Source organism: Aythya marila (genome assembly GCF_965140915.1).
Source record: "Aythya marila genome assembly, chromosome: 3".
Classification (NCBI taxonomy): Eukaryota; Metazoa; Chordata; class Aves; order Anseriformes; family Anatidae; genus Aythya; species Aythya marila.
In genome coordinates, this window is record NC_139044.1 from 77,641,805 (window position 1) to 77,667,344 (window position 25,540).

A 25,540-nucleotide genomic window follows, 5' to 3' on the forward strand; every position below is an offset into this window, starting at 1 on the left:
GTGCAATCATGGAAATACACTTCATTATTAGTAGTTTATCAAAATATTTAATTATAGGCAAAGATTAGGGTACAAATCTGCCTGGCTTTTAATACTCTTAAGAAACTTCCTTATAATTTTAGCCAGTTCTATCTGGAAATTCCATTCATTGCACCTGTTGCTGATATTTTGGTACAGCCTTTTCAAAATGAGGCTTATGGATGCAGCTTCCCTATTGGGACTTCAGAGGGTTTGACTACTAAAAAATATGTCTACAATTATTTTTATAAGTCCAGCATCCCCATATTGAGGTCAGACAGAATGTTTTCTTGTAACTGTTCCTACTGCATGCAAAGTGCATTTTGAGGACTAAATATAAGCAGAAATATATATATGAGGAAAATATATATATGAGGAAAATATATATATGAGGACTAAATATAAGCAGAAATATATATAGTATGTTCAAGGCCAGGCTGGATGGTGCTTTGGGCAACCTGGTCTAGTGGAAGTTGTCCTGGCCTGTGGCAGGGGGTTTGGATGGTCTTTAAGGTCTCTTCCAACCCAAACCATTCTGTGATTCTATAATTCTATGAAGTATGAGACCCTCCCCATCTCCCCCTTGAAAAAACAAAACAAAACAAAACAAAACACACACACAAAACAAAACAACAAAATAACACAACCAAACACCTATATATATATATATATAGGTATATATATATATATACCTATATGTATATATATATATATATATAAAAATATATATATATATATACATATTTGTCATTTGTCTTGCACTTCAGCAATTGATTGTCTAATTAAAGACTGCCTTATAAGGCATACTCATAAAGGGCATACTCATAAACTAATGACACCTGAGTGCTTTTTTTTCCCTAGCATCTTATAACATCTTTGTGATCATCTTTGTCACATTAATGTTTTTCTATGTAAAGCAAAGTATTTCTGTACAGATGGAATAGTATACAGGAGGCTGATTTGGTCAAGGCTGCAACTTCATTTGTGTTTTTTTACCGTGCTTGAAAACTCCCTATCTGGGATACTTTGCTAATGAATTTTAGTTCATTATTGACCAACTAGCCCACTGATACCCTAAAAAATTTATTTCCAAGGTACATGATTTATTAAATAGTTGGGAAACAATTCTGGGTACTTCAGATGACCCTGGAAACCTAGCACTAGAGCTGTAAAATACTAGAAAGAAATATATATATAAAATGAATGTAATTTTATGAGGGAGAGTGTATGTATATACACATTATTTTTAATAAGCTTCCTTCTTGCTTCCTCCTATAATTACTAAGCACGACACTGGTGCATCACTGAGATGCTCATCAGATTTTGTGTATCCTAATCTTTCCAGAGGAGGTTTTATTAGACAAAATAAATAAATAAAAAATCTGCAAATAACTCAGGAAGCTTCTTTGTTTACCTGACCTCTGAAAACCAGTCCAAAACAGTTCCTCTGTGAATTTTGGGAAGTGCCAGTTAGAGGAGATTAAACACTCTGAAAGAGAGTAGGTTCTTATAGTGGAGGTTTTCTTATCTTTGATACACACCTGGCTCCCTCTTAACTAGCACTTCCTAACTTTGATGGCACTCACTGGCCTATAAATTTGTTTTCTTCCTTGCCGAACACACTTCATGTGTTTTGCACTAGAGGAAGTTCATCAGCACTCTATGTTCTTGCACCTTTGCAACAAAAAGACTCCTGGATAAGTATGGACAGGATAATCTTATTATGAATGTGTCTTTACAATATAGCCCAACAAATATAAAATGGCATTATTTGTTAATGTTAAGGCATACATTAAATTTTAGTTATTTTTAGACTGTGAGAACCACAGTGCTTCTGAGTGCTTCTATAATAAAACAGGGATAAAATATGTAGTTGGCAAATACAGTGTATATTATAAACATACATGTAAGTAAACAGACAAAAAAATAATGTTACCTTTTGGAGTTCGTTTTTCATGTCTCTCTGGTTTCGCTTTATGGATTTCTGAAAACAATGTAGAGTTTATTTATCCATATCAAACTAATCTTAACACAGGGAAATATCAGATGCATTCTTTTAATAAAATTAGGTAAGTGCTTCAAAATTATAGCACAGCCATGCCTTTATTATATTCATATTCATAATTATATACAATAAAGTTAAATTATCAGTTATAGCTATATATACATGCACACAGAATACATGTGGACAAAAATCATAACAATAAATGACTTGAATAATTATTCTGATTTAAATTAAGCTATATCTGCTTTTCAAGTCAAGAACAGGTTTTTCTGACCTGCAGCTGCTATATGGTAACATATGTTGACTACGAATCAGAAAAAAAAACACATGCTTTTACTAAGCATTTTTCCTGTATCTCTACTTGTTTGCCAGGATTAGTTTTTTATGTTCTCAGAATTACCTTTGGAAGGTAAATATTCTTTTTACTACATTTTCTAAATTTTTAAAGCTCAAATGCTCAATTGGTAGCTCCAACACACAATAAAAATAGACTCAATGTTGGACAAAAATTACAAACAGATATAAAAGTTCCCAGGTTAGGGATTAGAGTCTCCGAGAATGACTGACTCATTTTAATCATGCTGTATACCAATAAATCCCTTAGCTAAGAACTGCCTTGTTAGAAGAGAAACAAGAAGAGTTAGTACAGTATTTACATGCCCTTGCTATGCCACCTCCTCTAAAAAAAAAAATCCTCACCTGTGACATAGATATTATGTTACTGCTATATACATTTATGTTTTTTTTTTTTTTTTTCTTCCTACTGTCCTAATTGTGTCAAAACCAGGATATTATAAAACAAATGACCACCACCAACAAAAACAGAATTAAATCAAGCTTGCATAGCACTGCTTGCTTACAGTGGTAGAAATATACAGGCCATTACAGGTGCCCAATAAAGCCATTAAGACTCAACAGAGTCTCTGGCTGATTAGGCAATATGCATATTTTCTTGCAGTGGAAAACTGGCATAAAATACTGGATCAAATAAACCTTTGACAACAACACATACAATTCTGACCAGACCCTATTGGAGGTGCTACCCTGTATTTTAGGATCTTGGTCTGCATAATCTAAATTAAACAAGAACTCTGGCACCAAAATTAATCCAAGGGAGAAAAAAAAAAAAAAAAAAAAAAAGTGTACATTACATCTCAACTCAAAGGAGCTACTATAATGCCTTTTGAAGACAACTGAAATTTTCCATTTATCCCATTAGTTATCTGGTCCAGCTGTAACAGAATCTACATTGGCAAAGAGATACAATGGAAAATGGTATTTTCTCTTTCCAAGATTGATTTGTGCATAGTTCATTTGAAAAAAATACAAGATATTTTTATTAGATAGTAGTAGCCATCTGAATCATAGCTGAATTAATGATTTTGCCTGCTTCACAAGAAACAACTATGCTATAACATCAGTCTATAGCCCTGAGAGAGAACATTACTTCATGGAGATAAAGGAAAACAAAGGAGGATATATGTACTACTGTTAGCTGTCTATGTATGGCAGCATAACTAAGCAAATTATATGATGTCAATGAGCCAAAAGGCCTTTTGTTCTATTTTCACCTTGTATTTTTCAGCCTGAGAGTGTAGTTCATTTATTGTTCTATAAGCCTCAAAGGTTATGATTAGGAAGAAATCATGCTGTATTGATTTACTGTATTTCATCTGATCTTGTTTGTTTTTTGTTTGTTTGTTTGTTTTTCAACTACATGAGGATATTTTTTCCATCTACCAAGACAATCCAGTAACTGAATTCCCTCTTGTTCTGTTTAAAAGGATACACAAACTAGTTTTGGTAACTAGTTTAGGAATGGTTCAAGACAAAGATTATGTGCAGCTAGCTCTGAGCACATCTGAGCAGTTCTCCATGCTGCTGTTCCAGACTGCCTCGGTGCATTTAAAGAAAGCTCTGTTACTTCCTTTGCATTGCAATATACAATGTAGACATATCTCACCCAGCTCAAAGTTCATCCTACATACAGATGTAATTATGTCCCACTGCCTGACATATCAAATCATACAGTGACACATATTCATAGAATGGCTTGCGTTGGAAGGGACCCTTAAAGATCATCGAGGCCAACCTCCTACCATGGGCAGGGACACCTTCCACTAGACCAGGCCCCATCCAGCCTGACCTTGATCCTGGCCTATCTCCTAATAGGGGCATACACAATCTCTCTGGGCAACCTGTTCCAGTGCCTCACCACCTTCATTGTAAAAGATGTCTTCCTTACAATCTAAATCTACTGTCTTTCAGTTTAAAACATCTGCCCATTGTCCTCTCCTTGCTTGACTTAAGGTTACTCAACTCCACTGTGTTCCAACCAACCGTGTGTCTCACTACAAAAAATAGGCCTTTTTTTTTTAAAAAAAAAAAAAAAAAAAAAAAAAAAAAGTCTTTGCTAAAACTTCTGTGATTTTAGTGAATTTCTTATTGCTTCTTCAACTACCAAATTGTCGTGGTTCCGCTCGAGTGGGCAGCCGAGCTCCACCACAGCCGCTCTCTCACTCCCCCTCCTCAAAGAGGAATGGGGAGAAAATATGTGAAAAGGGCTCAAGGATTGAGATAAGGACGAGAAAATCACGCAATAATTATTGTAACGGGCAAAACAGACTCGGCATAAGGAGATAGTAAGATTTATTGCCTACAACTAACAAGCGAGAGAAGTGAGAAAACAAAGGAAAAAAAAACAAAAGCACCTTCCCCCCCCATCCACCCTTTTCCACCTCCTCCCCCCGAGCGGCGCAGGGGAACGGGGAATGGGGGTTATGGTCAGTCTACAGCACTTCTTCTCTGCCGCTCCTTCTCGGTCACTCTCGTCCCCTGTGCTGTGGGGTCCCACCCACGGGATGCAGTCCTTGATGAACTGATCCGGCGTGGGCTTCCCACAGGCAGCAGCTCTCCCAGAACTGCCCCAGATATGGGTCCGTACCACGGGGTCCATCCCTCAGGAGAAAACTGCTCCAACCTGGCTCCCCTACGGGCAGCAGCTCCTGCCAGATCACCTGCTCCTGCGTGGGCTCCTCTCCACGGGCTACAGGTCCGGCCCGGAATCTGCTCCGGCAGGGGTCTTCCACAGGCGGCAGCCTCCGTCGGTGCAGGGCCACCTGCTCCACCGTGGTCTCCTCCACGGGCTGCAGCGTGGAACCCTGCTCCACCGTGGTACTCCATGGGCTGCAGGGGGACATCCTGCTTCACCATGGTCCTCACCACAGGCCGCAGGGGACTTCTGCTCCGGCGCCTGGAGCACCTCTCCCCCTCCTTCTACACTGACCTTGGTGCAAGGCTGTTCTCCCACTCCCTTGACTCTCCCGGCTGCTGTGTGGCGCAGCGTTTTTTCCCTGTCTTAAATATGCTCTCACAGAGGCGCAAAACAACATCGCTTATTGGCTCGGATCTGGAAAACAATGGGGCCCTTCCCAAACATGGGGCAGCTTCTAGATCTTTCTCACAGAAACCACCCCTATGGCTCCCTGCTACCAAAACCTTGCCACGTAAACCCACTACATTCCACCCCTCGCCTCTGTTAATAGCATATTTAAGACTACTCACAACATACTCTTACTTTACAATTATCACAACAACCTTCACGAAATTCACTTAAATCAAAACGAAAAAGAATTCACCACACCAAAATAAACATAACATCATCACAGCACCGACAAGGTGGACATTTTACACACACACCACCCCTCGTCCCTTCACCACACTAACATATCACAGTTACTGCTTTCTTAATTCTTCACAACTTGTACATTCCTAACAATCATCCTGCACATATTTTTGCCCGTTACTTCTACTAACTATCATCTTATCTCAAATTCCTTGAGCCCCACGTTGGGCGCCAAAAAAGACTGTCGTGGTTCCGCTCGAGTGGGCAGCCGAGCTCCACCACAGCCGCTCTCTCACTCCCCCTCCTCAAAGAGGAATGGGGAGAAAATATGTGAAAAGGGCTCAAGGATTGAGATAAGGACGAGAAAATCACGCAATAATTATTGTAACGGGCAAAACAGACTCGGCATAAGGAGATAGTAAGATTTATTGCCTACAACTAACAAGCGAGAGAAGTGAGAAAACAAAGGAAAAAAAAAACAAAAGCACCTTCCCCCCCCATCCACCCTTTTCCACCTCCTCCCCCCGAGCGGCGCAGGGGAACGGGGAATGGGGGTTATGGTCAGTCTACAGCACTTCTTCTCTGCCGCTCCTTCTCGGTCACTCTCGTCCCCTGTGCTGTGGGGTCCCACCCACGGGATGCAGTCCTTGATGAACTGATCCGGCGTGGGCTTCCCACAGGCAGCAGCTCTCCCAGAACTGCTCCAGATATGGGTCCGTACCACGGGGTCCATCCCTCAGGAGAAAACTGCTCCAACCTGGCTCCCCTACGGGCAGCAGCTCCTGCCAGATCACCTGCTCCTGCGTGGGCTCCTCTCCACGGGCTACAGGTCCGGCCCGGAATCTGCTCCGGCAGGGGTCTTCCACAGGCGGCAGCCTCCGTCGGTGCAGGGCCACCTGCTCCACCGTGGTCTCCTCCACGGGCTGCAGCGTGGAACCCTGCTCCACCGTGGTACTCCATGGGCTGCAGGGGGACATCCTGCTTCACCATGGTCCTCACCACAGGCCGCAGGGGACTTCTGCTCCGGCGCCTGGAGCACCTCTCCCCCTCCTTCTACACTGACCTTGGTGCAAGGCTGTTCTCCCACTCCCTTGACTCTCCCGGCTGCTGTGTGGCGCAGCGTTTTTTCCCTGTCTTAAATATGCTCTCACAGAGGCGCAAAACAACATCGCTTATTGGCTCGGATCTGGAAAACAATGGGGCCCTTCCCAAACATGGGGCAGCTTCTAGATCTTTCTCACAGAAACCACCCCTATGGCTCCCTGCTACCAAAACCTTGCCACGTAAACCCACTACACAAATATATATGGAAGAATGACTGTAGAACTGGCCATCCAAATTAGCTTAACATGGTATCAGTGATGGCACTTACTGACACAAACACTTCAGTAATGCACATAAAATGGTATTTTCTAGACAGCAACATTGAGAATGTCATCTAATTTTCTGCTACAATTAGGATACTGTACATTGCACAAAACCCTACAAAATTCCTTGAAGTGAAATACAACTTCATAAAACATAAGTGTGTGTATATGTATTTTTATATATTGCAAAGTATGCCATCATTAGGATCTCTCCACAAACTCTGCATTATAGTTAGAACCATCACAAAATATTGTAGCCTGAAGGACATCAATTCTGATTCTTTATAACCTAAATTTTCCCAGCACAAATAAATCTAGTTTCAATATATGCTGATCTTGATCAATTTACAAGACAGAAAATAGTGACTGTTATCTAACTCAGAAATATTTAAAATAAGGAAACACATTAGATTACTCTATTGAGACTTTTTCTGTTCTGGGAGTTTTGATACTGCCTCATCCTTTATGACAAATAGCTTTAATTTTCTAGTAATCACATCATATCTTATTGCTGAGTTGACAAAGCAGCTATAATATCATAGAAGACTTACATGGCCAGTTTAAAACATGTAATTTATCTCTATCAATGTGACACATTGTTAATAAATCCTAAATATTATGAATTCATGTTTAGAAAAATGACAGAATCAAGCAGCAGCAAGGATAATCTTTGTTACCACGGCAACCATCCTGATTCTTTATGAGAAGACAGCACAGTTTATTAAATTATTGCAAGGTAGTATGTATTTTAAAAGCTGTATACATTTTTTTTTTTTTGCCACTTATCAAGCAGACGTGAAAAATTATCTTTCCCCTTTTGTTTCTTGGGCTTTTAATAGATAAGTACTTTATTTCCTTAAATACAGATACTGCTTGACACCAATTTTTCTATACTTTGGGTGTTGTGTGGATACACAGAACATGCAGAGTGATTATTTTAAACAATTCCTGGAAGGGAAGTTAGTGGGCTTCTCACTGATCATTTCAAGATGCTAAAATGAGATAGAGCCAATATATCCTTAGTAGGCAATTGGTGTGCTTTTGACCCAGAACAGGCCCACATGGACACTAAGGATCAGTGTTGAAGGCAGCTTTACTGAAAATCCTTGCTAAACACACAGTTTGGATAATAGTTTTTCCTACCCTTCACCAAGATAATTCCCATTATCAGCACTTTGTGATGTCTAACAACAGCCTGGCACTGAGTATGAACTATAAAGCCCCCGCTCTGCGAAGATCAAGGTTGGAGAAAGAGAAAAAGAATGCAATCCCCTGACCTAGCATAGCTCAGCTCTGTGCAGATTTACCTGAGCATGACTGAAGAGGCACCGCCTCTTCTCCACTTCTCTGAAGAGGAATAGGGCAAGGAAATCTCTGTTTTCATCAACAGAGTTCACTTCTTCCTCTGTTTTTGTCTGCTCTCCTGTTATCTCCTCTTTTTGTATTTGAACTGATTGAGTTTAATTTGAAGTAATAATATGGTATTTTTTTCTCTCTCTTTTTTTTTTTTTTTTTTTTCTAAACACATTTTACCACTTGGTCTTCTTTTCATATTCTCTTACAGGTAACACACTGATATATGTTTTTAATGTTTTGACATTCTTTCATAAACATCTAAGTGTGAAAAGGAAAATGAGTCCTACTCACAGTCATGTCATACCAGAGGTTAATTATTTGCTTTTGAGCAGTCAAAACCCTTACAGCTATTCCAAGAAATTTAATGGCACTATATCCTTGATAGTTTATCAAGACTAATTGGTAGCAGGCTGCTGATTATCCTGAAGAGTTGGTGGAAATAGACACTGAGGGCAAGGCAACAGTGAGTGGTGTTATGAGCTTTGTAAGATAAGAGGAACATCATTTCTAATATGTTTCTAGATGCTGTCTGTATGAAGAATTGTAATCCACTCTCCAGCTGCTGGTATCCTCAGGAGAAATTTGTAATTGCACGGCTGATGTCTATTTTTAATCTAGATAGTAGCAGCTGGTGAGGGTGACAGTTATCCTTATGGGTCTGGGAGAAGAATAAAAGAATTCATGCATAACAGCAACTTCTAGATAATAGCTAATATGTAATGTAGCTGGAGTCTAGAGAAAAAAAATATTGCAACAGAAATAATGGGGAAAAACAATGAAAGAAGAGGTAATATTTAATTGAGGAAATAAAATGGTGTATTGTGCATATATCTAGGAACCAAAGATAGTGTAATGTTACCGGAGAGTTTAGGGTTTAGGTAGTAACTTTCAGCGCTAGAAAGTCTGAGTGATGCATATGACTAATTTAGATGACTTCCTTAAAGCTTCCTAGTAGTGTAGTCATATCCCCTGTGTTTTCATAGACAAGTATTTTTCTTTGTTCTGAAGACTCATAGCAACAGGTTGGGGTACAGAGCAACTTTTCCTGAGGTTGTGAAAATGTGACAGGACTTTTGTCCCTTATCAATGAAAACACCTAAGGGTTTGTGTTTGCATTTGCAACCAATGCATGGTTGAGCAGCCAGTGAACTATTGGTCCATAGTGCTTCTTAAGTACAGTTTCAAAACTGTTTATTCATCTCTTTAGAATTCACAACTACAATTTGGAGTGAAAATGCAGATCCTTTTCTCTTGCCTTGTCTTTTCAATATTTTGCAGTGTCTCTTTCATGTGCTGCATATCACTACTTTTGACAGAGGTCACAGAGGACCATTTCTCCTTCTTGGTGCAAACCCTTTGTTCTGGTCTATGTTTACCCAAAATAACATGTTGTCCTAAACTGTGAAGGTTGCTGTGAAGTGACTTTGACTGCTCCTAAGCCTATTCAGCAAAGCTTGACTACTTCACTGCAATTGTCTTTATTCCCTCCTCTTGGTAGTTTGTTTGGCATCTCTGAACTATCAGAGACAAAGAGAGGCTGACCCTCAAATATTTTGGAATAATTTACCTATCTTGGGTAGCATAAAGTAAACAAGTAGGTTTTAATGTTCTCCTAAGAATACAAAGATGTTCTTGGTCTTTCTGCTATATAAACTTTTTTATAATGCCAAAATGGTACAAAAATAAACAGATTAGATTCTAGTTCAAGAGATATTCAGTTGTTTCCACTCTACTGTACCTTCACCAGTCTATAATATAAATGCATCATAGACGACTTGCTGACATCTTCCTCATCTTGCTGAGGAGTGCTTTGATTCTGGGCTGATGTTTTATTTTATCTTTTACAAGAGTATACATCAAACAAGATGCATTGGAAAGAAAGGGTTTCTCAGAATAGTGTGTTTTCATAACAGCAAAACACCCCAGCCCATGTAAAGATTTTATTATAACCTGCTCTTCCATAATCTCCAATGTTCTGGACTGAACTTATTCGACTCCTTTTAACAATTGATTAATTCAAGACAGTTAATTTTGTACATATTTTTCCACATTGCTATGTTGGAAATATCATTCATTTAGCTATAGCTTTAGCAATTAGCAGTGAGTAGAAGTGTATCATTACATTGCTGTGGACTTATTAAAACATTATTTTATTTTATTTTATTTTTGGGGGGGTAGGGGGCAAAATCATTGATTAGTGTCATTGATCTTTTATCCAGAAATAAAGAAAAGGAAATGATCATGGTCCTCAGAGACAAAGTCCATCTTGAAGCCTCAGTTTACCAAGGCACATGGAATTTTACATGGTGCACAAACTCTTTTATTTTAGATGCTGTTTTTTATGTTGTGGGTTTTCTTTTGCCTCTCATAAAGTTTCCATTTAGAGTGGAAGAACTATTTCTTAACAGAAAGCTTTTAAGGGGAGAGGGTATTACTAATTATCTTTGAATAATTATCCTGCAAGTAGCACTGGCATGATTAAAGAATACCATAGGCATACTGTTTTGTATGAAGAAATTTTAGTAATTAGTCTTTGGAAAGAATTAAAAGGGGAAAATAGCAGATCTTCACCCTAAACATTTTTTACATAAAAGTCTTTTAATAATAATAATAATAATAATAAAGTATAAATAATTTAATAATAATAATAATAATTAATATTTTATTCCAAGTATATGGAATAAAAAAATTCACTGTTCACTGTTGTTTTTTTTTTTTTAAATTTCTATTTTTTATTGCTGGTGTTGTACTGTTGTTCCCTGACTGCAGTTCTGTACCTTGATTCTGAAGTGGAAAATGAATGCCTTGATATATTTTTATTTATGGATTTCAACCAACAGAAAAAAAATTGGACAAGTTTTAGATGATGTTTTTCATAATCAATTTTATCATCGTCTGCACTTAATTGAATGTAATTTTATGTAGACAAAATACCGACAAAAATTGTAGACCCCTGAGTAGAGTAAAATGATATATACAGAAAAATCTCTAAACTTTAGTATTAAATATGTCTTTTTTGTATAAATTTTTTCAATATGTATTTTTTCTTGTGTGTTGGAGAAAAACAGGAAGAAAAAAAAAAAAAAAAAGAAAGCACAAGACTAACCACAGTTCCTATGCTTGACTTTAAAAAAAAAGGCAACTCTGCAGATTCTACCTTATTGTATTAGACTGCCAATTAGACTGCCAATTAGACAATAAATTGAATCATTTCTAGATTTGCTAAGGGGGGCTTCTTTTGTACGGGCCTGGCATGCAGAAGAGAGATACTATTTCTGTGGGTCACAAGCATAGGGCCCAACTTACTACATCTTCTCCTTGGGACAGCAGCAGCTGTTAGAGGATTTGAGTTCACTCAGAAATATACAGGACCTCAGATTTTGGTACTGTAAGTTTATCTGAGTTTTGGAGGACCTTTAATCTTATTACCTTTTTGTGGTCTTGCCAGACAAATTCTCCCTGAACATAGGCCACAGAAGTAGAATTAGCTAGATGAGAAAAACCTATTACAGGAGAAACCTTTTTCCATGTTGAAAATTTAATAAATTTTATTCTGTTTTATTTTCTTTGTATTTCATACATATATATATAAACACATATATATGTCCTTTATTAGCTCTTGCTAGGTCAGGAATTTGCTCTGTCTCTAGGACAGCAAACTCCCAGCCAGGGGGACATCTGCCTAATACTCTTCTTTTCTTTTTGAGTAAGATGCCACACTGCTGAGGCACAAATGAAGAATTCCACTATAGAATTCCAACATGATAACATGGGTTATCTTAAGCTTTGCCTAAGGGTTTCCCTGATTTAAGAGGATAGTTTAAACTTCTGAAAACCTCTGTGTTGTTACACTTCTCCCAGAATTCTTAGTAGCCTTGTGGTCCAAAGTTCTCTGTGTATTTTTTTTTTTTTTAAAGATAGACAGCAATTCTTGATTAAAATTGAAACTTAATCACTGTTCTTCAATAGGGAAGAGAACTATAATGAACAATTATATTCCCTAGAGGTAAGTAGTTTTGTTTCATCTTGATAATATGGTAAATATTTTCCTTACATTATAAAATGCTATTTTATTGTGGAAATGCTATTACCATATTGATCAGAGTATGTAAAAGGAGATGATATTGTTAAAAGAACATTAATAACAGAAATGGATGCCACAAAAATGAAAAAAAAAAAAAGCATATCTGGAAAAGCAGTTTAACATCTGAGAATTGAATCAATCAATGATTTTCATCTTTTAACACAGGGTGTACCTTACACAAAGACATGCCAAACGCTTTGTAGTAAAGTGCAGCCTAGGGAGACGGTGAAAGCCTTTTACAGGGATCTTTAATAGCAACTCATACACAGAAAAGTGAACATTACCATATGGCAACATAAAAGAAACTGAATTCAGAAGGCATTACCAGTACAAATAGATATATACTTTAGGGATGAATGCAACTGAATAATTATTTTCTAAGACACACTTATAACTACCACACCAGCAACTCAATTTTCAGGCTGCATAGATGGTAATCTGAATTTCTTTTCTCTAGTCCATTCCAACTTTTTGGTTGGAAAACACTTATTTCTTTGTATAAATATTTTTTGAACATGAATATTATCTCCATAAAATAAAATAAAATGGTTATTCTTTCCAGGCTTGTTACTGTATAACAAAAAGACCTCTAAATAGTAGGAGCTGATATTTTTATTTCTGTATTCTTCCCAGGAAGAAAAGATAGTTGCCATGTTGTCTAGCAATGCAATTTTTTCCAATTAATCTCCAGATAACAGCAAATTATAATCTTTATTTTTTTATAAGAACTTCTGATTCTTTAAAAAATTTTAGTAAAACCTATTAGTAGAGTGTTTAAAATGCAAGAGTTTTAAATATCTGGCTTTTTTATTTTTATTTTTATTTTTTTTAAAGGTACTGTAGGTATTCTGGTCTTCTCCAGCTGCTCCATAAGCGTGTACTTCTCCATTAGGTCCTGTGTAGCTTCTGCCTGTCCCTGCTATAACTGAGATACAGTATGTTACCTAAAATGGCACTAGCCAGCTATATTTATTGATATATATATATAGATTTATTATGTTATTTGTAAAAATATATGTATTCATATATTATTTACTTACAGCTATATATACATATAAATACACTACATTTATAATATAATAAAAATATATATTTATATATAAATACATATAAATACAAATGAATTATATATACATTTATAGTATGGGAAAAGATTGTTTCTTTGTGATACCAAGTTAAAAGTAAAAAACCACGAATTCTAATGCAAACATATATTTTTTTTAAAGGTAACAGATTAAGGTGACTATTTATTATTTAACTAAGCATATGAGAATTTGGAAAAGGAAAATGTCTTCTTCAAAGTTTTATTATGAAACCCTACTGGTTCCAACAACTTATTACCATCATAGTTTTGTTCCCAGTGTACATATCGTCTATGGCCTTGAATTCACTGTAAATAGATAGATGGATTACAACCATTCTGCTGAATTCAGTGACAGCATGGTTCAGGCAGTCCCTGATTTGGGCAAATGTATGGAGTATGGAAAATAGTTCTGGGAGGTTATTGCTATATTTTTAACAGTTCTTGTTCCCTTAGGCATTTGCATAGGTTACTCTTGGACAGCAATAGTGACTTCTGGCCCATTCACTGGATGAACTGGACTTTTAGCCTGATCATATCATTCTTATTTACTTAATAGATAAAAACAATCCGACATAGTTAGATACTAGGGCTAAGATCTTTGTCAGTAAGTTTTTCCCTCCTCTTTTTGAATACGCTGTAACAGTTCTCTCTAGGCTTATAGGGGGCATAATATCAAACAAAAACAAACAAAAGCTAAATAAATAAATAAATAAAATCACCAAATCCCCTACTAGTCTTCTCTAGGCAGCTTGTTTCTACCTGGGAAAGGTAGAAACAAAGGTATCCCAGGCCAAGCTGGCATAGATATTTGTTTGATCACTCTCAAAGGAAGATGTAGGAAATAATCTGATTGAGAAACTTTCCTTCCAGGAGCATTTTGTTTGTGGTTGTTAGCTCAAATTCATACCCACATCCGAAAAACAAAGTCATGCTAAATAAATTCTGGCTTGGGTGGTGGGTTTAATGGGAGTGAGTGTCCAGAGTCAAGTACGGAGTAACTGCACCTTGACCAGAACTACTGAGAATAAATCAGAAGAAACAACTGCAGCCTTAGAAGTTGCTGTGACTTTTCAGAAGAGTATGATATGTGTATCCTGAACATATTAATTACCAGTCTAATCCTCAGGGTTTATATTCTTATCTGAACTGAAGACAGGGTGGAAAGAAGAATAAGGTATTTTCCAAAAATATTTATTGGTAATAATAAAGTTTCTTGCAAAATGTAACAGAAATTTCTGTTATATGTGGTTTCTTGTTTTAATCTATGATTTAACTGTATTTTTAAGGATTTTTTTTTTTTTTTTTTAATACCAGAAAGGAAAATAGAATCATTTCATACAAGTATTTTATACATCTTTCTAACTAATAGAGACACCCTAGCTCACAAAAGGTCTCTTAGAGAGAGGTCTGTCTCTTCTTCAGAGAAATCAAGTTTGTTTTGATTGCTGATATAAAATAATCTTATGCTAATGAAAACCTGTTAATGTAGAGATGGTAACAATACCACGGTGGTGCTCCATTTCTTGCTCAGTGCTTTCTAACTTCTTTATATTTGTAGAAATGAGAATTGCTTAGAAAGGGACATACTTTTGAAAGTGGGGAGGTGGGGCATATTTCATTATATTATGTTTCATATAAGCCCAAGTATTAAATCAAAGAAGAATATCCTAGAGAAACTATTTAATAAGCTTCAGATTTTAAAGCTAAAAACAAACAACTCTGATGTTAGAATATTTTGAATAGTTTTGAACAACTTCTTCTGAAGTCCAAGCACAAGATTCATGCTTCCTAGCCAGAAATTATTGCCTGTTTTACAGTGGAAGATGTTACTTTAATATACAAAACTGACTATATGTGCACAGTTTGTCAGTTCTACCCTGGCAAACTAAATTAGGAACCCATATTTAGATTTAAATTTTCAATTACCAATATATAAACAGGAATGAAGTTCCAAGACAGTTTAATAATCACGTTTTAGCCAGGGATGACGGTGCTAAAGTGTCTGCACTTGCCTTTATTTTAGAGGTAATTATTTTCAGTGTTGTGCACTGTGTTTCTCAGCTCTTTACCAACTTCAGAGCTGATGCTAGGTACAACAGATGTGCACAAAAAGATAATAAATATTTCTCTCCGTTTCTGTAACAATAAATTCTAAAAGGACCAAAATATGAGAAAACATACAGACGTCTAATAATTGGATTTGTCTCTAAAGGTTAAACTAACCCTTAGAAAATGAACAGCAATATCCTTCAAAACCATTGTTCTAGAAGGAAATGAAGCCAAAAATGTATTAAGCCTGCAAGAAATTGTTATTAGGCTTCGAGCATCTTTTGTGAAAAAGCACTGCATTTTTAGCATGTTGAGAGTACACACTGTTAAAGACTGCAAAGTCCTTTACAGAAAAATTCACTACCTCTGGTGAAGGCTACATTATTTTCATTAGACATTATCAAATGTTCACACATTTCCAGTTATTAAAGATAAATATTAGTGATAAGACTTAGACTGGCAAAAGTAATTGCAATAAAAAAGGCACTTGAGAAGCATTTTCATTCTTTCTAAAGAATTCTGAAACTGATATTAGTTCTGTTCTGTGTGCTAGACCATAATCATTGCTAGCATTCTTATTATCTTTGCTTTCAATTTACATCTTTAGGAAGGTGATCTTTGCTTTCTTTGGGCTCATAATTATTATTGCAGTTTTATTTATTTATTTATTTTTCTTTCATCACTGCAGTGATGAACCACCACCACCACCCCTGAAATTTATTCAATATGTGATTTTATTGTAGTACCAGTAATCTTATTTTTTCAGTTACTATATTTACATTATAAAGTATTTTTATGCTAACATTTTAGCATTCATTACAACTGCCAGTCAAAAAATAAAAAAATAAAAAAATAAAAAAACGAAGGCTTGTCCATACAGCCAAAGTAGGTATGGAGATTAAAAACAAACAAAAAAACAACCCTTATCTACTTATTCATGAAAGCTCTTATCAAAATAACAAATACTTAAAAGTCAGGCACAGCAACATTAGATCTCATATGCACATTTCCAGAGTGAAATTTGAGAGAAACTTCTAACTTCTAAGTATGTGGAAAAAATCAAACTCTGTTCCTCTTCCAGTGTGTACTATATGGTCTAACTGTTGGTCTTTGTTTAGGATGTTCAAATACCCCAAGTATAAGAAAAGACATCTAAAGAAGTATAATTCACAAAGCTATGGATGCAGCACTGAGTATATGGGGCTATGATGTAGAAATGGTTCTTTAAATGAAAGTGGAGAACACTCTAAAGCCAAAAAGTTTGGTGTTGATTTTGTGGATCTAGCTGCTAACATTTTGATATCCAAAAATTGCAGGTCCTTCTTAGGGTCTGGTCCTAATAGCAGTCATACAAAACAAACAAACAAACCAAAACAAACCAAAACAAACCAAAACAAACAAACAAACAAAAGCTAACACGCTTTTTTGTCATTAAAAGCTAAAAGCTTCAGGCCATACATCTTGTATTTTTGTAGCCCAGAAAAAGAGGTGACAAGATCAAGTATAATCAAGCATGCTCAAGTATAATCAAGGCCAGATCCTATTTGTCAAAATGAAATGGAGACCTTCAGTCATCTGGAGATGGTAACAAGTTATTTGTGGATGTTGCTATGTGAAAGTTAATGGGTATATCCAGAGAGCCTTAGATCACTTCCTTCCTCAGTTCTGGTCAAGAAACACCATATTACTGGGAGGCAAGGATGAAACTCCTTATCCTCTAAAACATGGAGAGAAACATCTTCAGCAAACATACAGGAAGTAGAAAAGCCCACTCAAAATATCTTTAAAAGTGCAGGCTGATGAAGCATGTTTGAATTTGGGCCCGCATATCTGTATGACTGAGTTATCCCGTAAGGTACCAGCTCCTGAGGAATCACCAGCCTCTCCTTCATTTTCTTCACACCAAACACAGGCAATGTGCTCAGGCATTTATCTCTGAGGGAGGGCTGAGAACTCTGAATCCTGAAGAAAACATTTTAAGCTGGCAGTTAGGTATTCAGCTCCTTGGAAGGGATGAATACCAGGTCCTAACAATCATCTCAGCACTTCCAACTAACTAATTTATGCAGCCTCCAATTTATTTTGATGGCTTCTCTGAATTATATTTCTGCAACCTAACATACACACAAAGTGTAAGGAGCTTGCCTTTAGTAGACATGAGGATATCACAGACTTCTAAATCAGCAGGTATTGCAATGCTGAAAATGGCATTGTCTGTAATGTTTCCATGGATTAAGTCTTGCCAAGCAGTGAAATACCTCTATAACAGTTCCAGGCCAACCAGTTACACTGGCCCATGGTGAGTAGTTACCTTCCAACCACGTATTTGAGGGCTCTGACAGCAGTGCATGAGAGCTTTAGACTCTGCACCTGCTGTCAAATTAGCAATGCATTTCTCTCTGGGAGAAGAGACAGGGCAATGCTGAACCCTTTTGAAAATGTTACAGATGGAGTAAACTGAAATGTTTTCCTACACAGTATATAAGTTTTCTTCAGTCCTAAAATGAAGAATTCATTCATCATTCATTGAAAGATGAATGGCCCTGGTCTTCAAGATTATTCAGTCCTTGGATATCCTATTGAGACTGACAGAAGGTGTCATTAAACACATGCTTGATCCAGTTCCAATTAACTTCAGAGAAAACTGGATTGTAATCTCAGTACCAACTTGGGTGATAGATTCTTCAGTATGTGCATTTACTTTTTGATTTACCATTTGATGGATACCAGATTCAAATCAAACAGGTATGTTTATAACACAACTTGTTATTATCAACCTGTGCTCAATTTGTAGCAAAAAAAAAAAAAAAAAAAAGCCTTCGTTTTGAAAAGCTTTACATCCTATCACCAATATCACAAGCCTTCTAATACATTTTGATTTAATAGAAGTTGAATTTAAGTTTTATATTGCAGCATGACAATCAATCTGGAAAGATTTATATTATAAGTCCTACTTGTTTCATTCTTGTCTGTTGCAAAAATTCAATGTTAACTAAGTATTATTATTTATTTTTTTTTCAGAAGATTCTGAGGTAGTCCTTATTTTAGGGTTCAGTATTGACACAACATAAAATGCTTTTACAGCACCTTGTCATTATTTCTTGATAAATATTCTTTCTATGTGATTACTTCTAAATACTATTTCTATGCAGGCATATGTGTAACTCATACTAGCATTAATAAGAGTTCCATATACAGGGCAATGTTACAAATAATATTATTTCAGTAATTCTGTGAGCTTGTTATAAACATTTTTTTTTTCAGCTTTTTGCATAATAATAAAATGAATTATTGCAGAAAGCAAACATTTCAGCAAATATTATAATTTGAGTTTCTTATTTATGAAAATTTGTAAAGCACAATATACTTGGTTAGTAGACTGACGTGAATAATGACATAACCTATAGAACAGACTATAGTTTATTCATAAAATACATTGTAAAAATATTTGTTGTCCTATATAATAAAGCAACTGACCAACCTTTTTTCAGGGAAGGTTCCACTTCACCTAAACCATGAGGAAAAAAAAAAATCAGATAAAAGATATAATAAAACAAAGCAAAACAATATACTACTTCTTTTTTTTTTTTTTTAATTTTATTATTTAATGCATTTTATTCTTTATATGCTGAAAGGCAATCACCCTGTTCTGAGATTTTCAGAAATCCTTTTTTACCATAGAGGATTTCTAGGACAGATATATTCAATGCAAAGGAGGGACCAAGGAAACACCCAAATCTGTATTTTTTGCTTCTGAATAAAAACTTGTGATAACACATTTGCAATTTGCTTGGATTTATGCACATATCCTTGTTTTAAGAAAAAGCCCAGTGATTCATTTTTAACTCCAAATTATAAAATGAATATGCAGGTTAGCAAGATTGTACTAGCAACACTTTCAGTGAAATTCAAGACAAAAGGGACAATTTCAGTGGAACTATGAGCCCTTGATTTGAATTTCAAGGGTTTAGTCTGGGCAATAATGGTGAGTGTGCAGCTATTGGCTACAGCGCACAATAGGCAGGGAGTTCATGTGCACCTACTTTTTATGATACAATGCAATACGCTACTTGTAGCCATTTCACACTCCTGGTAGATATCAGTGAAATACCACCTGGCTAGCAGGACTGAGGTTTTTAAATACTCCTTAGTGAGCACTCTGATCTTGAGATTTTGTATGCCAGGTGTTTTATGACCTTTTCTGCTTGCATTAACTCCACTTCCATCCACTCAAGTACTTGAATGCTTGCAGATTCTTCAAGAGTTACAAAATGATAAAAATTAACACTTTTGAAATTTTAGCAAGCTTTCAAGATTTCACAGTTTTTTTGTTTCTCAACCGTATGAGAGAGTGGCTTTCTATTGTTTTTAAATCATATCTCAGAGTAGAATGTCCAGTTCACAAATTTACATGTAACATAAACATATGTTCACATGTATATCTATTAGAATTCATATATAGAAAAGCTCATGCACCATGTAAAGGTAGAAAATAGATACTATCTCAAGCTTATGAACAAACAGGTAGAAGTCAGTTTTAGTGCACATTGTTTTTAAATTATATTCGGTATAACCAAAGGGAATGTAAAATAAACTACTGGGGAATGAAGATGTCAGTCCTACACTCATTGCTTGTCAGAATGAACAATATGATGTGACATGAAGATACACTACTGGTCTGCTCATACCAGCGAATTACTTTTTTTCTATAACAGAAGGATTGCTATGTCCAAACTTGAAATTCTAGCAGTTTACTTTCATTTATGAATAAGTAATTAAAGTCAGATGAAGAATTTTACTAATTTTTACTAATTTTTAGTAAATTTCATTGTTTGTAATTTGCCATCCAAACTCCCCTTAGTCCAGCCAAAATAGTAAATTTTATCATATTTTTCTTGTGTCAATATATTGTCCTGTCATCCGTACATTAAATAAAAAATAAAACTAAATATCTAGGTTTCTAGGTCTACCTTGTATATTTCCTGATATTCTTTAGATTCTTACTGATGAAAAGAAAATAGCGATTGCCATTCTCTGAAGCAATATCCTGATGCATCTTTTGTTTTTTTCTTGTATAAATTTGCTCTTTTCTTTAAGATGTACTAATGGTAATATTTAATTCTGACAGCTTTTGTGTAATGGTACATTAAACATGAGATGAAAGCTAACAAGGAGACCAATTTACTGATTGTAATAGCCAGTAGATGCTTTATTAGCAACAACATTTACTTTTGTTTTTGTTTGACCTTCTTGACTGTGAGGTTAAAAATTGAGTAAGCCAACATAAAGCACATAAAACAACAGTTAGAGCAGTTACAAAAATCTCTACATTAAGAATACCTTCATCAGTGTCATCATCATCACTCCATATGATGTCAGACAATAAAGAAATAAAGCCATAAAGCCAATCAGTGGATTCTTCCAGCGTCTCATGAATGATTCTCAGTGGTTCTGTGCTGAGCTTGTTAACAGATCTTCCTGAGTGCAGAGTTTAAAAAGAAGAAAAAGTTTGAAAAACATACTCATTTGGTGATTAAATCTTCATTTTACACAGGACTAATTATATTACCTCCTCTAATACAAACAAAGATTTTGAATATTAATTTTTATTATTCAAGGGTTTGAGGACAGCTCTCCTTTCTGTGCAAGACTGGTATAAACTGTATTCCTACTGCCCTTAGCAGAGTGATTCATGACCTAGTGGACAATTTGGTCTGATACTGCTCTTCAAGTTCTGTCTCTTCTTTTGAGGCTTGGTTAGGATAAAAATAAATATAGATTTGATTTCACATAATATTTATTCTTTTAGGTAATCTCTTCTTTTCAGCCCAGTTTACTTTGTTGGCCTATGTCCCCTGCCTCCAATTTTTATTTAGTATTGATGGATGTGGGTGTCCCACACCTCACATCACATCACCTCAAGACCTCTGTTTTACACTAGTCCTGGATGAGGAAATTGCTGAGGCCTGCTTCAACTGTGTGGACACATACAGAGAACATGTAAAGGATGGGAAGAAGAAAGCTATGTACATTTGGGCCAAAACAAACCCAAGTCCAAAATGAAAGGGGTTGTGAAACACAAATTATGGCACACAGGCAACTATACTTAAATACATACACACGTTTATGCTTCTTCTTTTAGAACTATTCTGGAGCTTCATTCACATATGCTTGTACACATCTGTATATTTAACTAATTTTCTTACTGCTCCTGTGGGCAAGTAGGTTGGCAAACAAGAAAGCTGTGCAATTCCATGTGCTCCATCTTCCCAATGTCAACAATTACTTGCTGAGACCTGCAATGGAAGCAAGGCCCCTGCTCCCTACATATCCACACTTCATAGAAAGAAACCACCAGTGAGTAATAAAAGGATTCTCTTAAAAGCATCTCCAGATGTGATTTCACCAAAATTTCTCTCTATCCTGTTTATATTGACATAGTATTTCAGATGAAATTTCTAGTCTCTGACAGGATATTTTGTCCACCCTTTCCATCCACCAAACTTTTATTTATTTTTATTTTTTAAAAAATCTGTGGCAAATACTGTATAGGAGGAGAGGTAACTGTCAATCAGTTTATGTCACTGTCCATTGTAATTGAAATATCAGACTGAATGATTGCCTTATGTATGTGAAGGTCGCCCACAAATTTAGACAATCAAAGGTAGATCACAAATCTTATTTGTCATTGACCTATTTACTTCTAGTAGTTTCAATAGAAATATATACACTGAATTTAACAGGATCGAGATAGAAACTATCTCTCTGTTTACCACTATCTTCATGTGCAAATATTTTAATAAGAAATTAAATGCACGTGTCTTCAAAACTAGTTCTGGCTGCAGAGTTCTGACTCACAAGCCAAATCTTAGCAGAGATCAGAAGTAGTCTCGCATGAACTTGCAGGTTACAAAGACAGGCAAAGTACAGGCTTGAAGCAACTTCTTTGATAGCAGAAGTATGAACAGTTATTTTCTAAAGAAGTGCTGTAATAAAATGTTCAATTTTAACTTCATTTTAAATATAAATATACCACTAAATATTTCCTTTTATTTGTAATTAACTAATTTGAAACATAAAAGACCAGACTGAATTTTATTTTGGATCTGTTTGTTAATAAAATAGATTGAATAAATAGGTTAATATATTTTTTCCTTCTGAAAATTATATTTTATATATATATATATTTGTATATATGTTACTGAACAATTGGGCACAACAAATAAGTTAATCATGCACAATGATGGAATGACAACATTGTAAGGAAATATTCGTGAAGTCTTCATTTAGTGTACTGTTGTATGCTACTGTGTTTGTAACAGATTAAAAAAATCAGAAAGTTTCTGAGTAGCATACCAAAGAGTATTGACTTTGCTTCTCAGAAGACATTTATTTATTTGCATTGGCCTCACACAGGGATTTTATTTTTTCAGTTGTTTTGCCACAAATGACCTTTTCTATTGCTTACCAGGAGAACTAATGCCTATATCAGGCAATAAAAGTAAATCTACAACCCAACACCTGATGTAATTTGCATTTACTCTAATCTAGAGATGCTAAGAAGTGTATGCAAAATCACAGAATTTGCATGGCCAGTGGGGCTGGCTTAGGATAAAAATGACATTTTGATTCACAAGCAGGGATAGTTTAACTTTGGACAGCTGCCCTAGTTTCTGCTCGTTATCTACCCACCCTGTGCCCATTGATTGCTTAGGGATGGCTCAGTTGCTTTTACAGCCATTGGCTTTTACAGCTGCAGGGACTACAGCTGTAAAATAAACAAAAATGTCAGTGTATTTTAATATTTGTGGCCATAAATTAGCAGTTCACAAACTGCTTCACAGGTAGGAGAATTGTCCCTCCAGGCAGGCATGGAAATTGCTTGGAGAAGAGCAAGATCAAGAGCAGAGGAAATTACTATAACCAGCCCAAGGCAAGCCATCTTTGCTGATGAACCAGAGCCCTCAACATCATATTCCGGTCTTTAATTCATAACATCTTCATAGAAAACTGTGAAAAGGGATTAGAAATTGTAAGTGTCCAAAGGCAAAATTCTCCAGGAACACCTACACTAACAGGTCCAAGTTGCAAATCCTGTTTAAAATAGAAAGTTCAAAAAAAATCGGCTTGGGGCTGTGTAGATGACACTTCAGTGGTATTTGCAAAATTAAATTTTGTATACAGATACCATGAGATCCATTTGCAGTGTGATTCAAGTGACACAGACCTAGAAAGATGTCAACTTGTGCATGGATTTCCATTTAACTTTTGTTAAATATTTCCTTTAAAAACAAACAAACAGACAAACCAAAAACAAACAAACAAACAAAACAAACAAACAAACAAAAAAACTATGCTAATGGTAATAATTCATCCTGAAGTGCTTAATAATACCACACCAGATAATCCTGAAGTGGAAAGAATTACTGATCAAATCCATGCTTCTAGCTCTCCCTGCAACCTTGACAATAGCACATTGTTTTTTACCTAGACAAAACACACATTAAACAAAGGAAATAAAGCATTTTCGGGGAAACAAGCAGAGAGAAAGATGCCACTTGTCTCACAAACATGCAAAGAAAGATGCATTTTTCCATTTTCAGAGGATTTTCATATTCTTGTAACGTAACTGATAGAATACAAATTTTCATTACGAAGTTTGAGCTTGATATTTTTATGTAATATATATATATTATTTCTTATTTGCAGATGTCTAGTAAGGGTATAATGCAATGATTTTTTTTTGATTAAACGAGTTTTGTATTCAACATATTCAAATTGGATTAACTGTCTCTGTTGGGCTTTTCATTTATTGTCAGACTTTAGAATACAAATTATTTATAAATTAAATTTATTTATAAATTAAACTGAAAATGCACTTCTCTTGCTAACATACATTATATAATATAATATAAATATAATTATATATTTTATATATAATATATATAATATGTAATATACATAATATAATACATAATATATAATTTGTATGCATTAATATATAATATAATATTACATATTATATATGTAATATATATAGTACATAATATATAATTTGTAACTAATCTATAGCTATAGTCTGTAATTATAATCTACAATACATGTCATGTATTGTGTATTTTATGTCATATCTGTTGTGCCAGGAGTGCTGGCAACAGCAGGTTGCCAGCACTTGAATATAAATCTTGAATATAAACTGTAAAGAGGCCATGTGAAGACACAATAGTTCTCAGGCCTGAAGTACTTCTCAGTACCTCACAGGATGTGAAGTTCTACCTTTTGCTGAACTGGTAAGCAGGGACTCTTTGGTAATGTAGTAGAAAAATACTAAATATTGATTGTGAATGGAGGAAGGAGAGGAAGGGAAGCAAATGGCTACTCAACAGGTTATGCTAGGGGATGAAACATGTAATTAATACTAAATGCCTTTTGTTGGCAGTATGTTGTTTCATTTAATCACAGCTTAAATTTAGATCATCTATTGAAAGCCAGGTGTTGAATCATGTTGAATCCCTGGTGACTTCTAGACTCCCTCAAAATCCAATGCAGAAAGCCTTTTTCAGGGTGATATGAATTAATTTCCAAAGTTATCTATCTGTATCCATTGGCTAAAAAGGAAGACTGAAAAATTACCATGGACATGAGACCATATTTTTAGATAATAAAGTATATGACATGGATCCTCTCAGTGTTACTTGTTTCACATTTAAATCCTTCTTGTCACTGTACACTGAGATCTGTAATTCTACATTCACAATCAATTCCAGATCAATACAAGTATTTATCTCAATAAATTACTTGCATTCCAAAAGAGCATGGGCACCACCAATAATGAGTTGCTATAACATTTTATTTTGTTATGCCTTTTATTACATGATGTAATATAAAGGATGTTTTTCAGTTCAGTAGATGTTCAGCTGTACTTGTGCTGGATTTTTACTTCAATTATAAT

The 25,540-nt window shown here is 35.5% G+C and overlaps 1 protein-coding gene across 17 annotated transcripts in view; it reads right to left on the reverse strand.

Annotated features, from left to right (window-relative positions):
• TRDN (triadin) overlaps positions 1 to 25,540 on the reverse strand; it is a 246,932-nt gene that overhangs the window by 174,989 nt on the left and 46,403 nt on the right. For 16 of the 17 annotated variants that reach the window (XM_082757682.1, XM_082757685.1, XM_082757679.1 and 13 more), the window contains 3 exons: positions 20,929 to 21,066; positions 19,070 to 19,096; positions 1,955 to 2,002 (listed from right to left, as the gene is read on the reverse strand). In XM_082757682.1, the coding sequence (XP_082613808.1) occupies positions 1,955 to 2,002; positions 19,070 to 19,096; positions 20,929 to 21,066 (213 nt within the window). The remainder of the gene's footprint in view (positions 1 to 1,954; positions 2,003 to 19,069; positions 19,097 to 20,928; positions 21,067 to 25,540) is intronic. The other variant, XM_082757677.1, reaches the window with a different exon arrangement.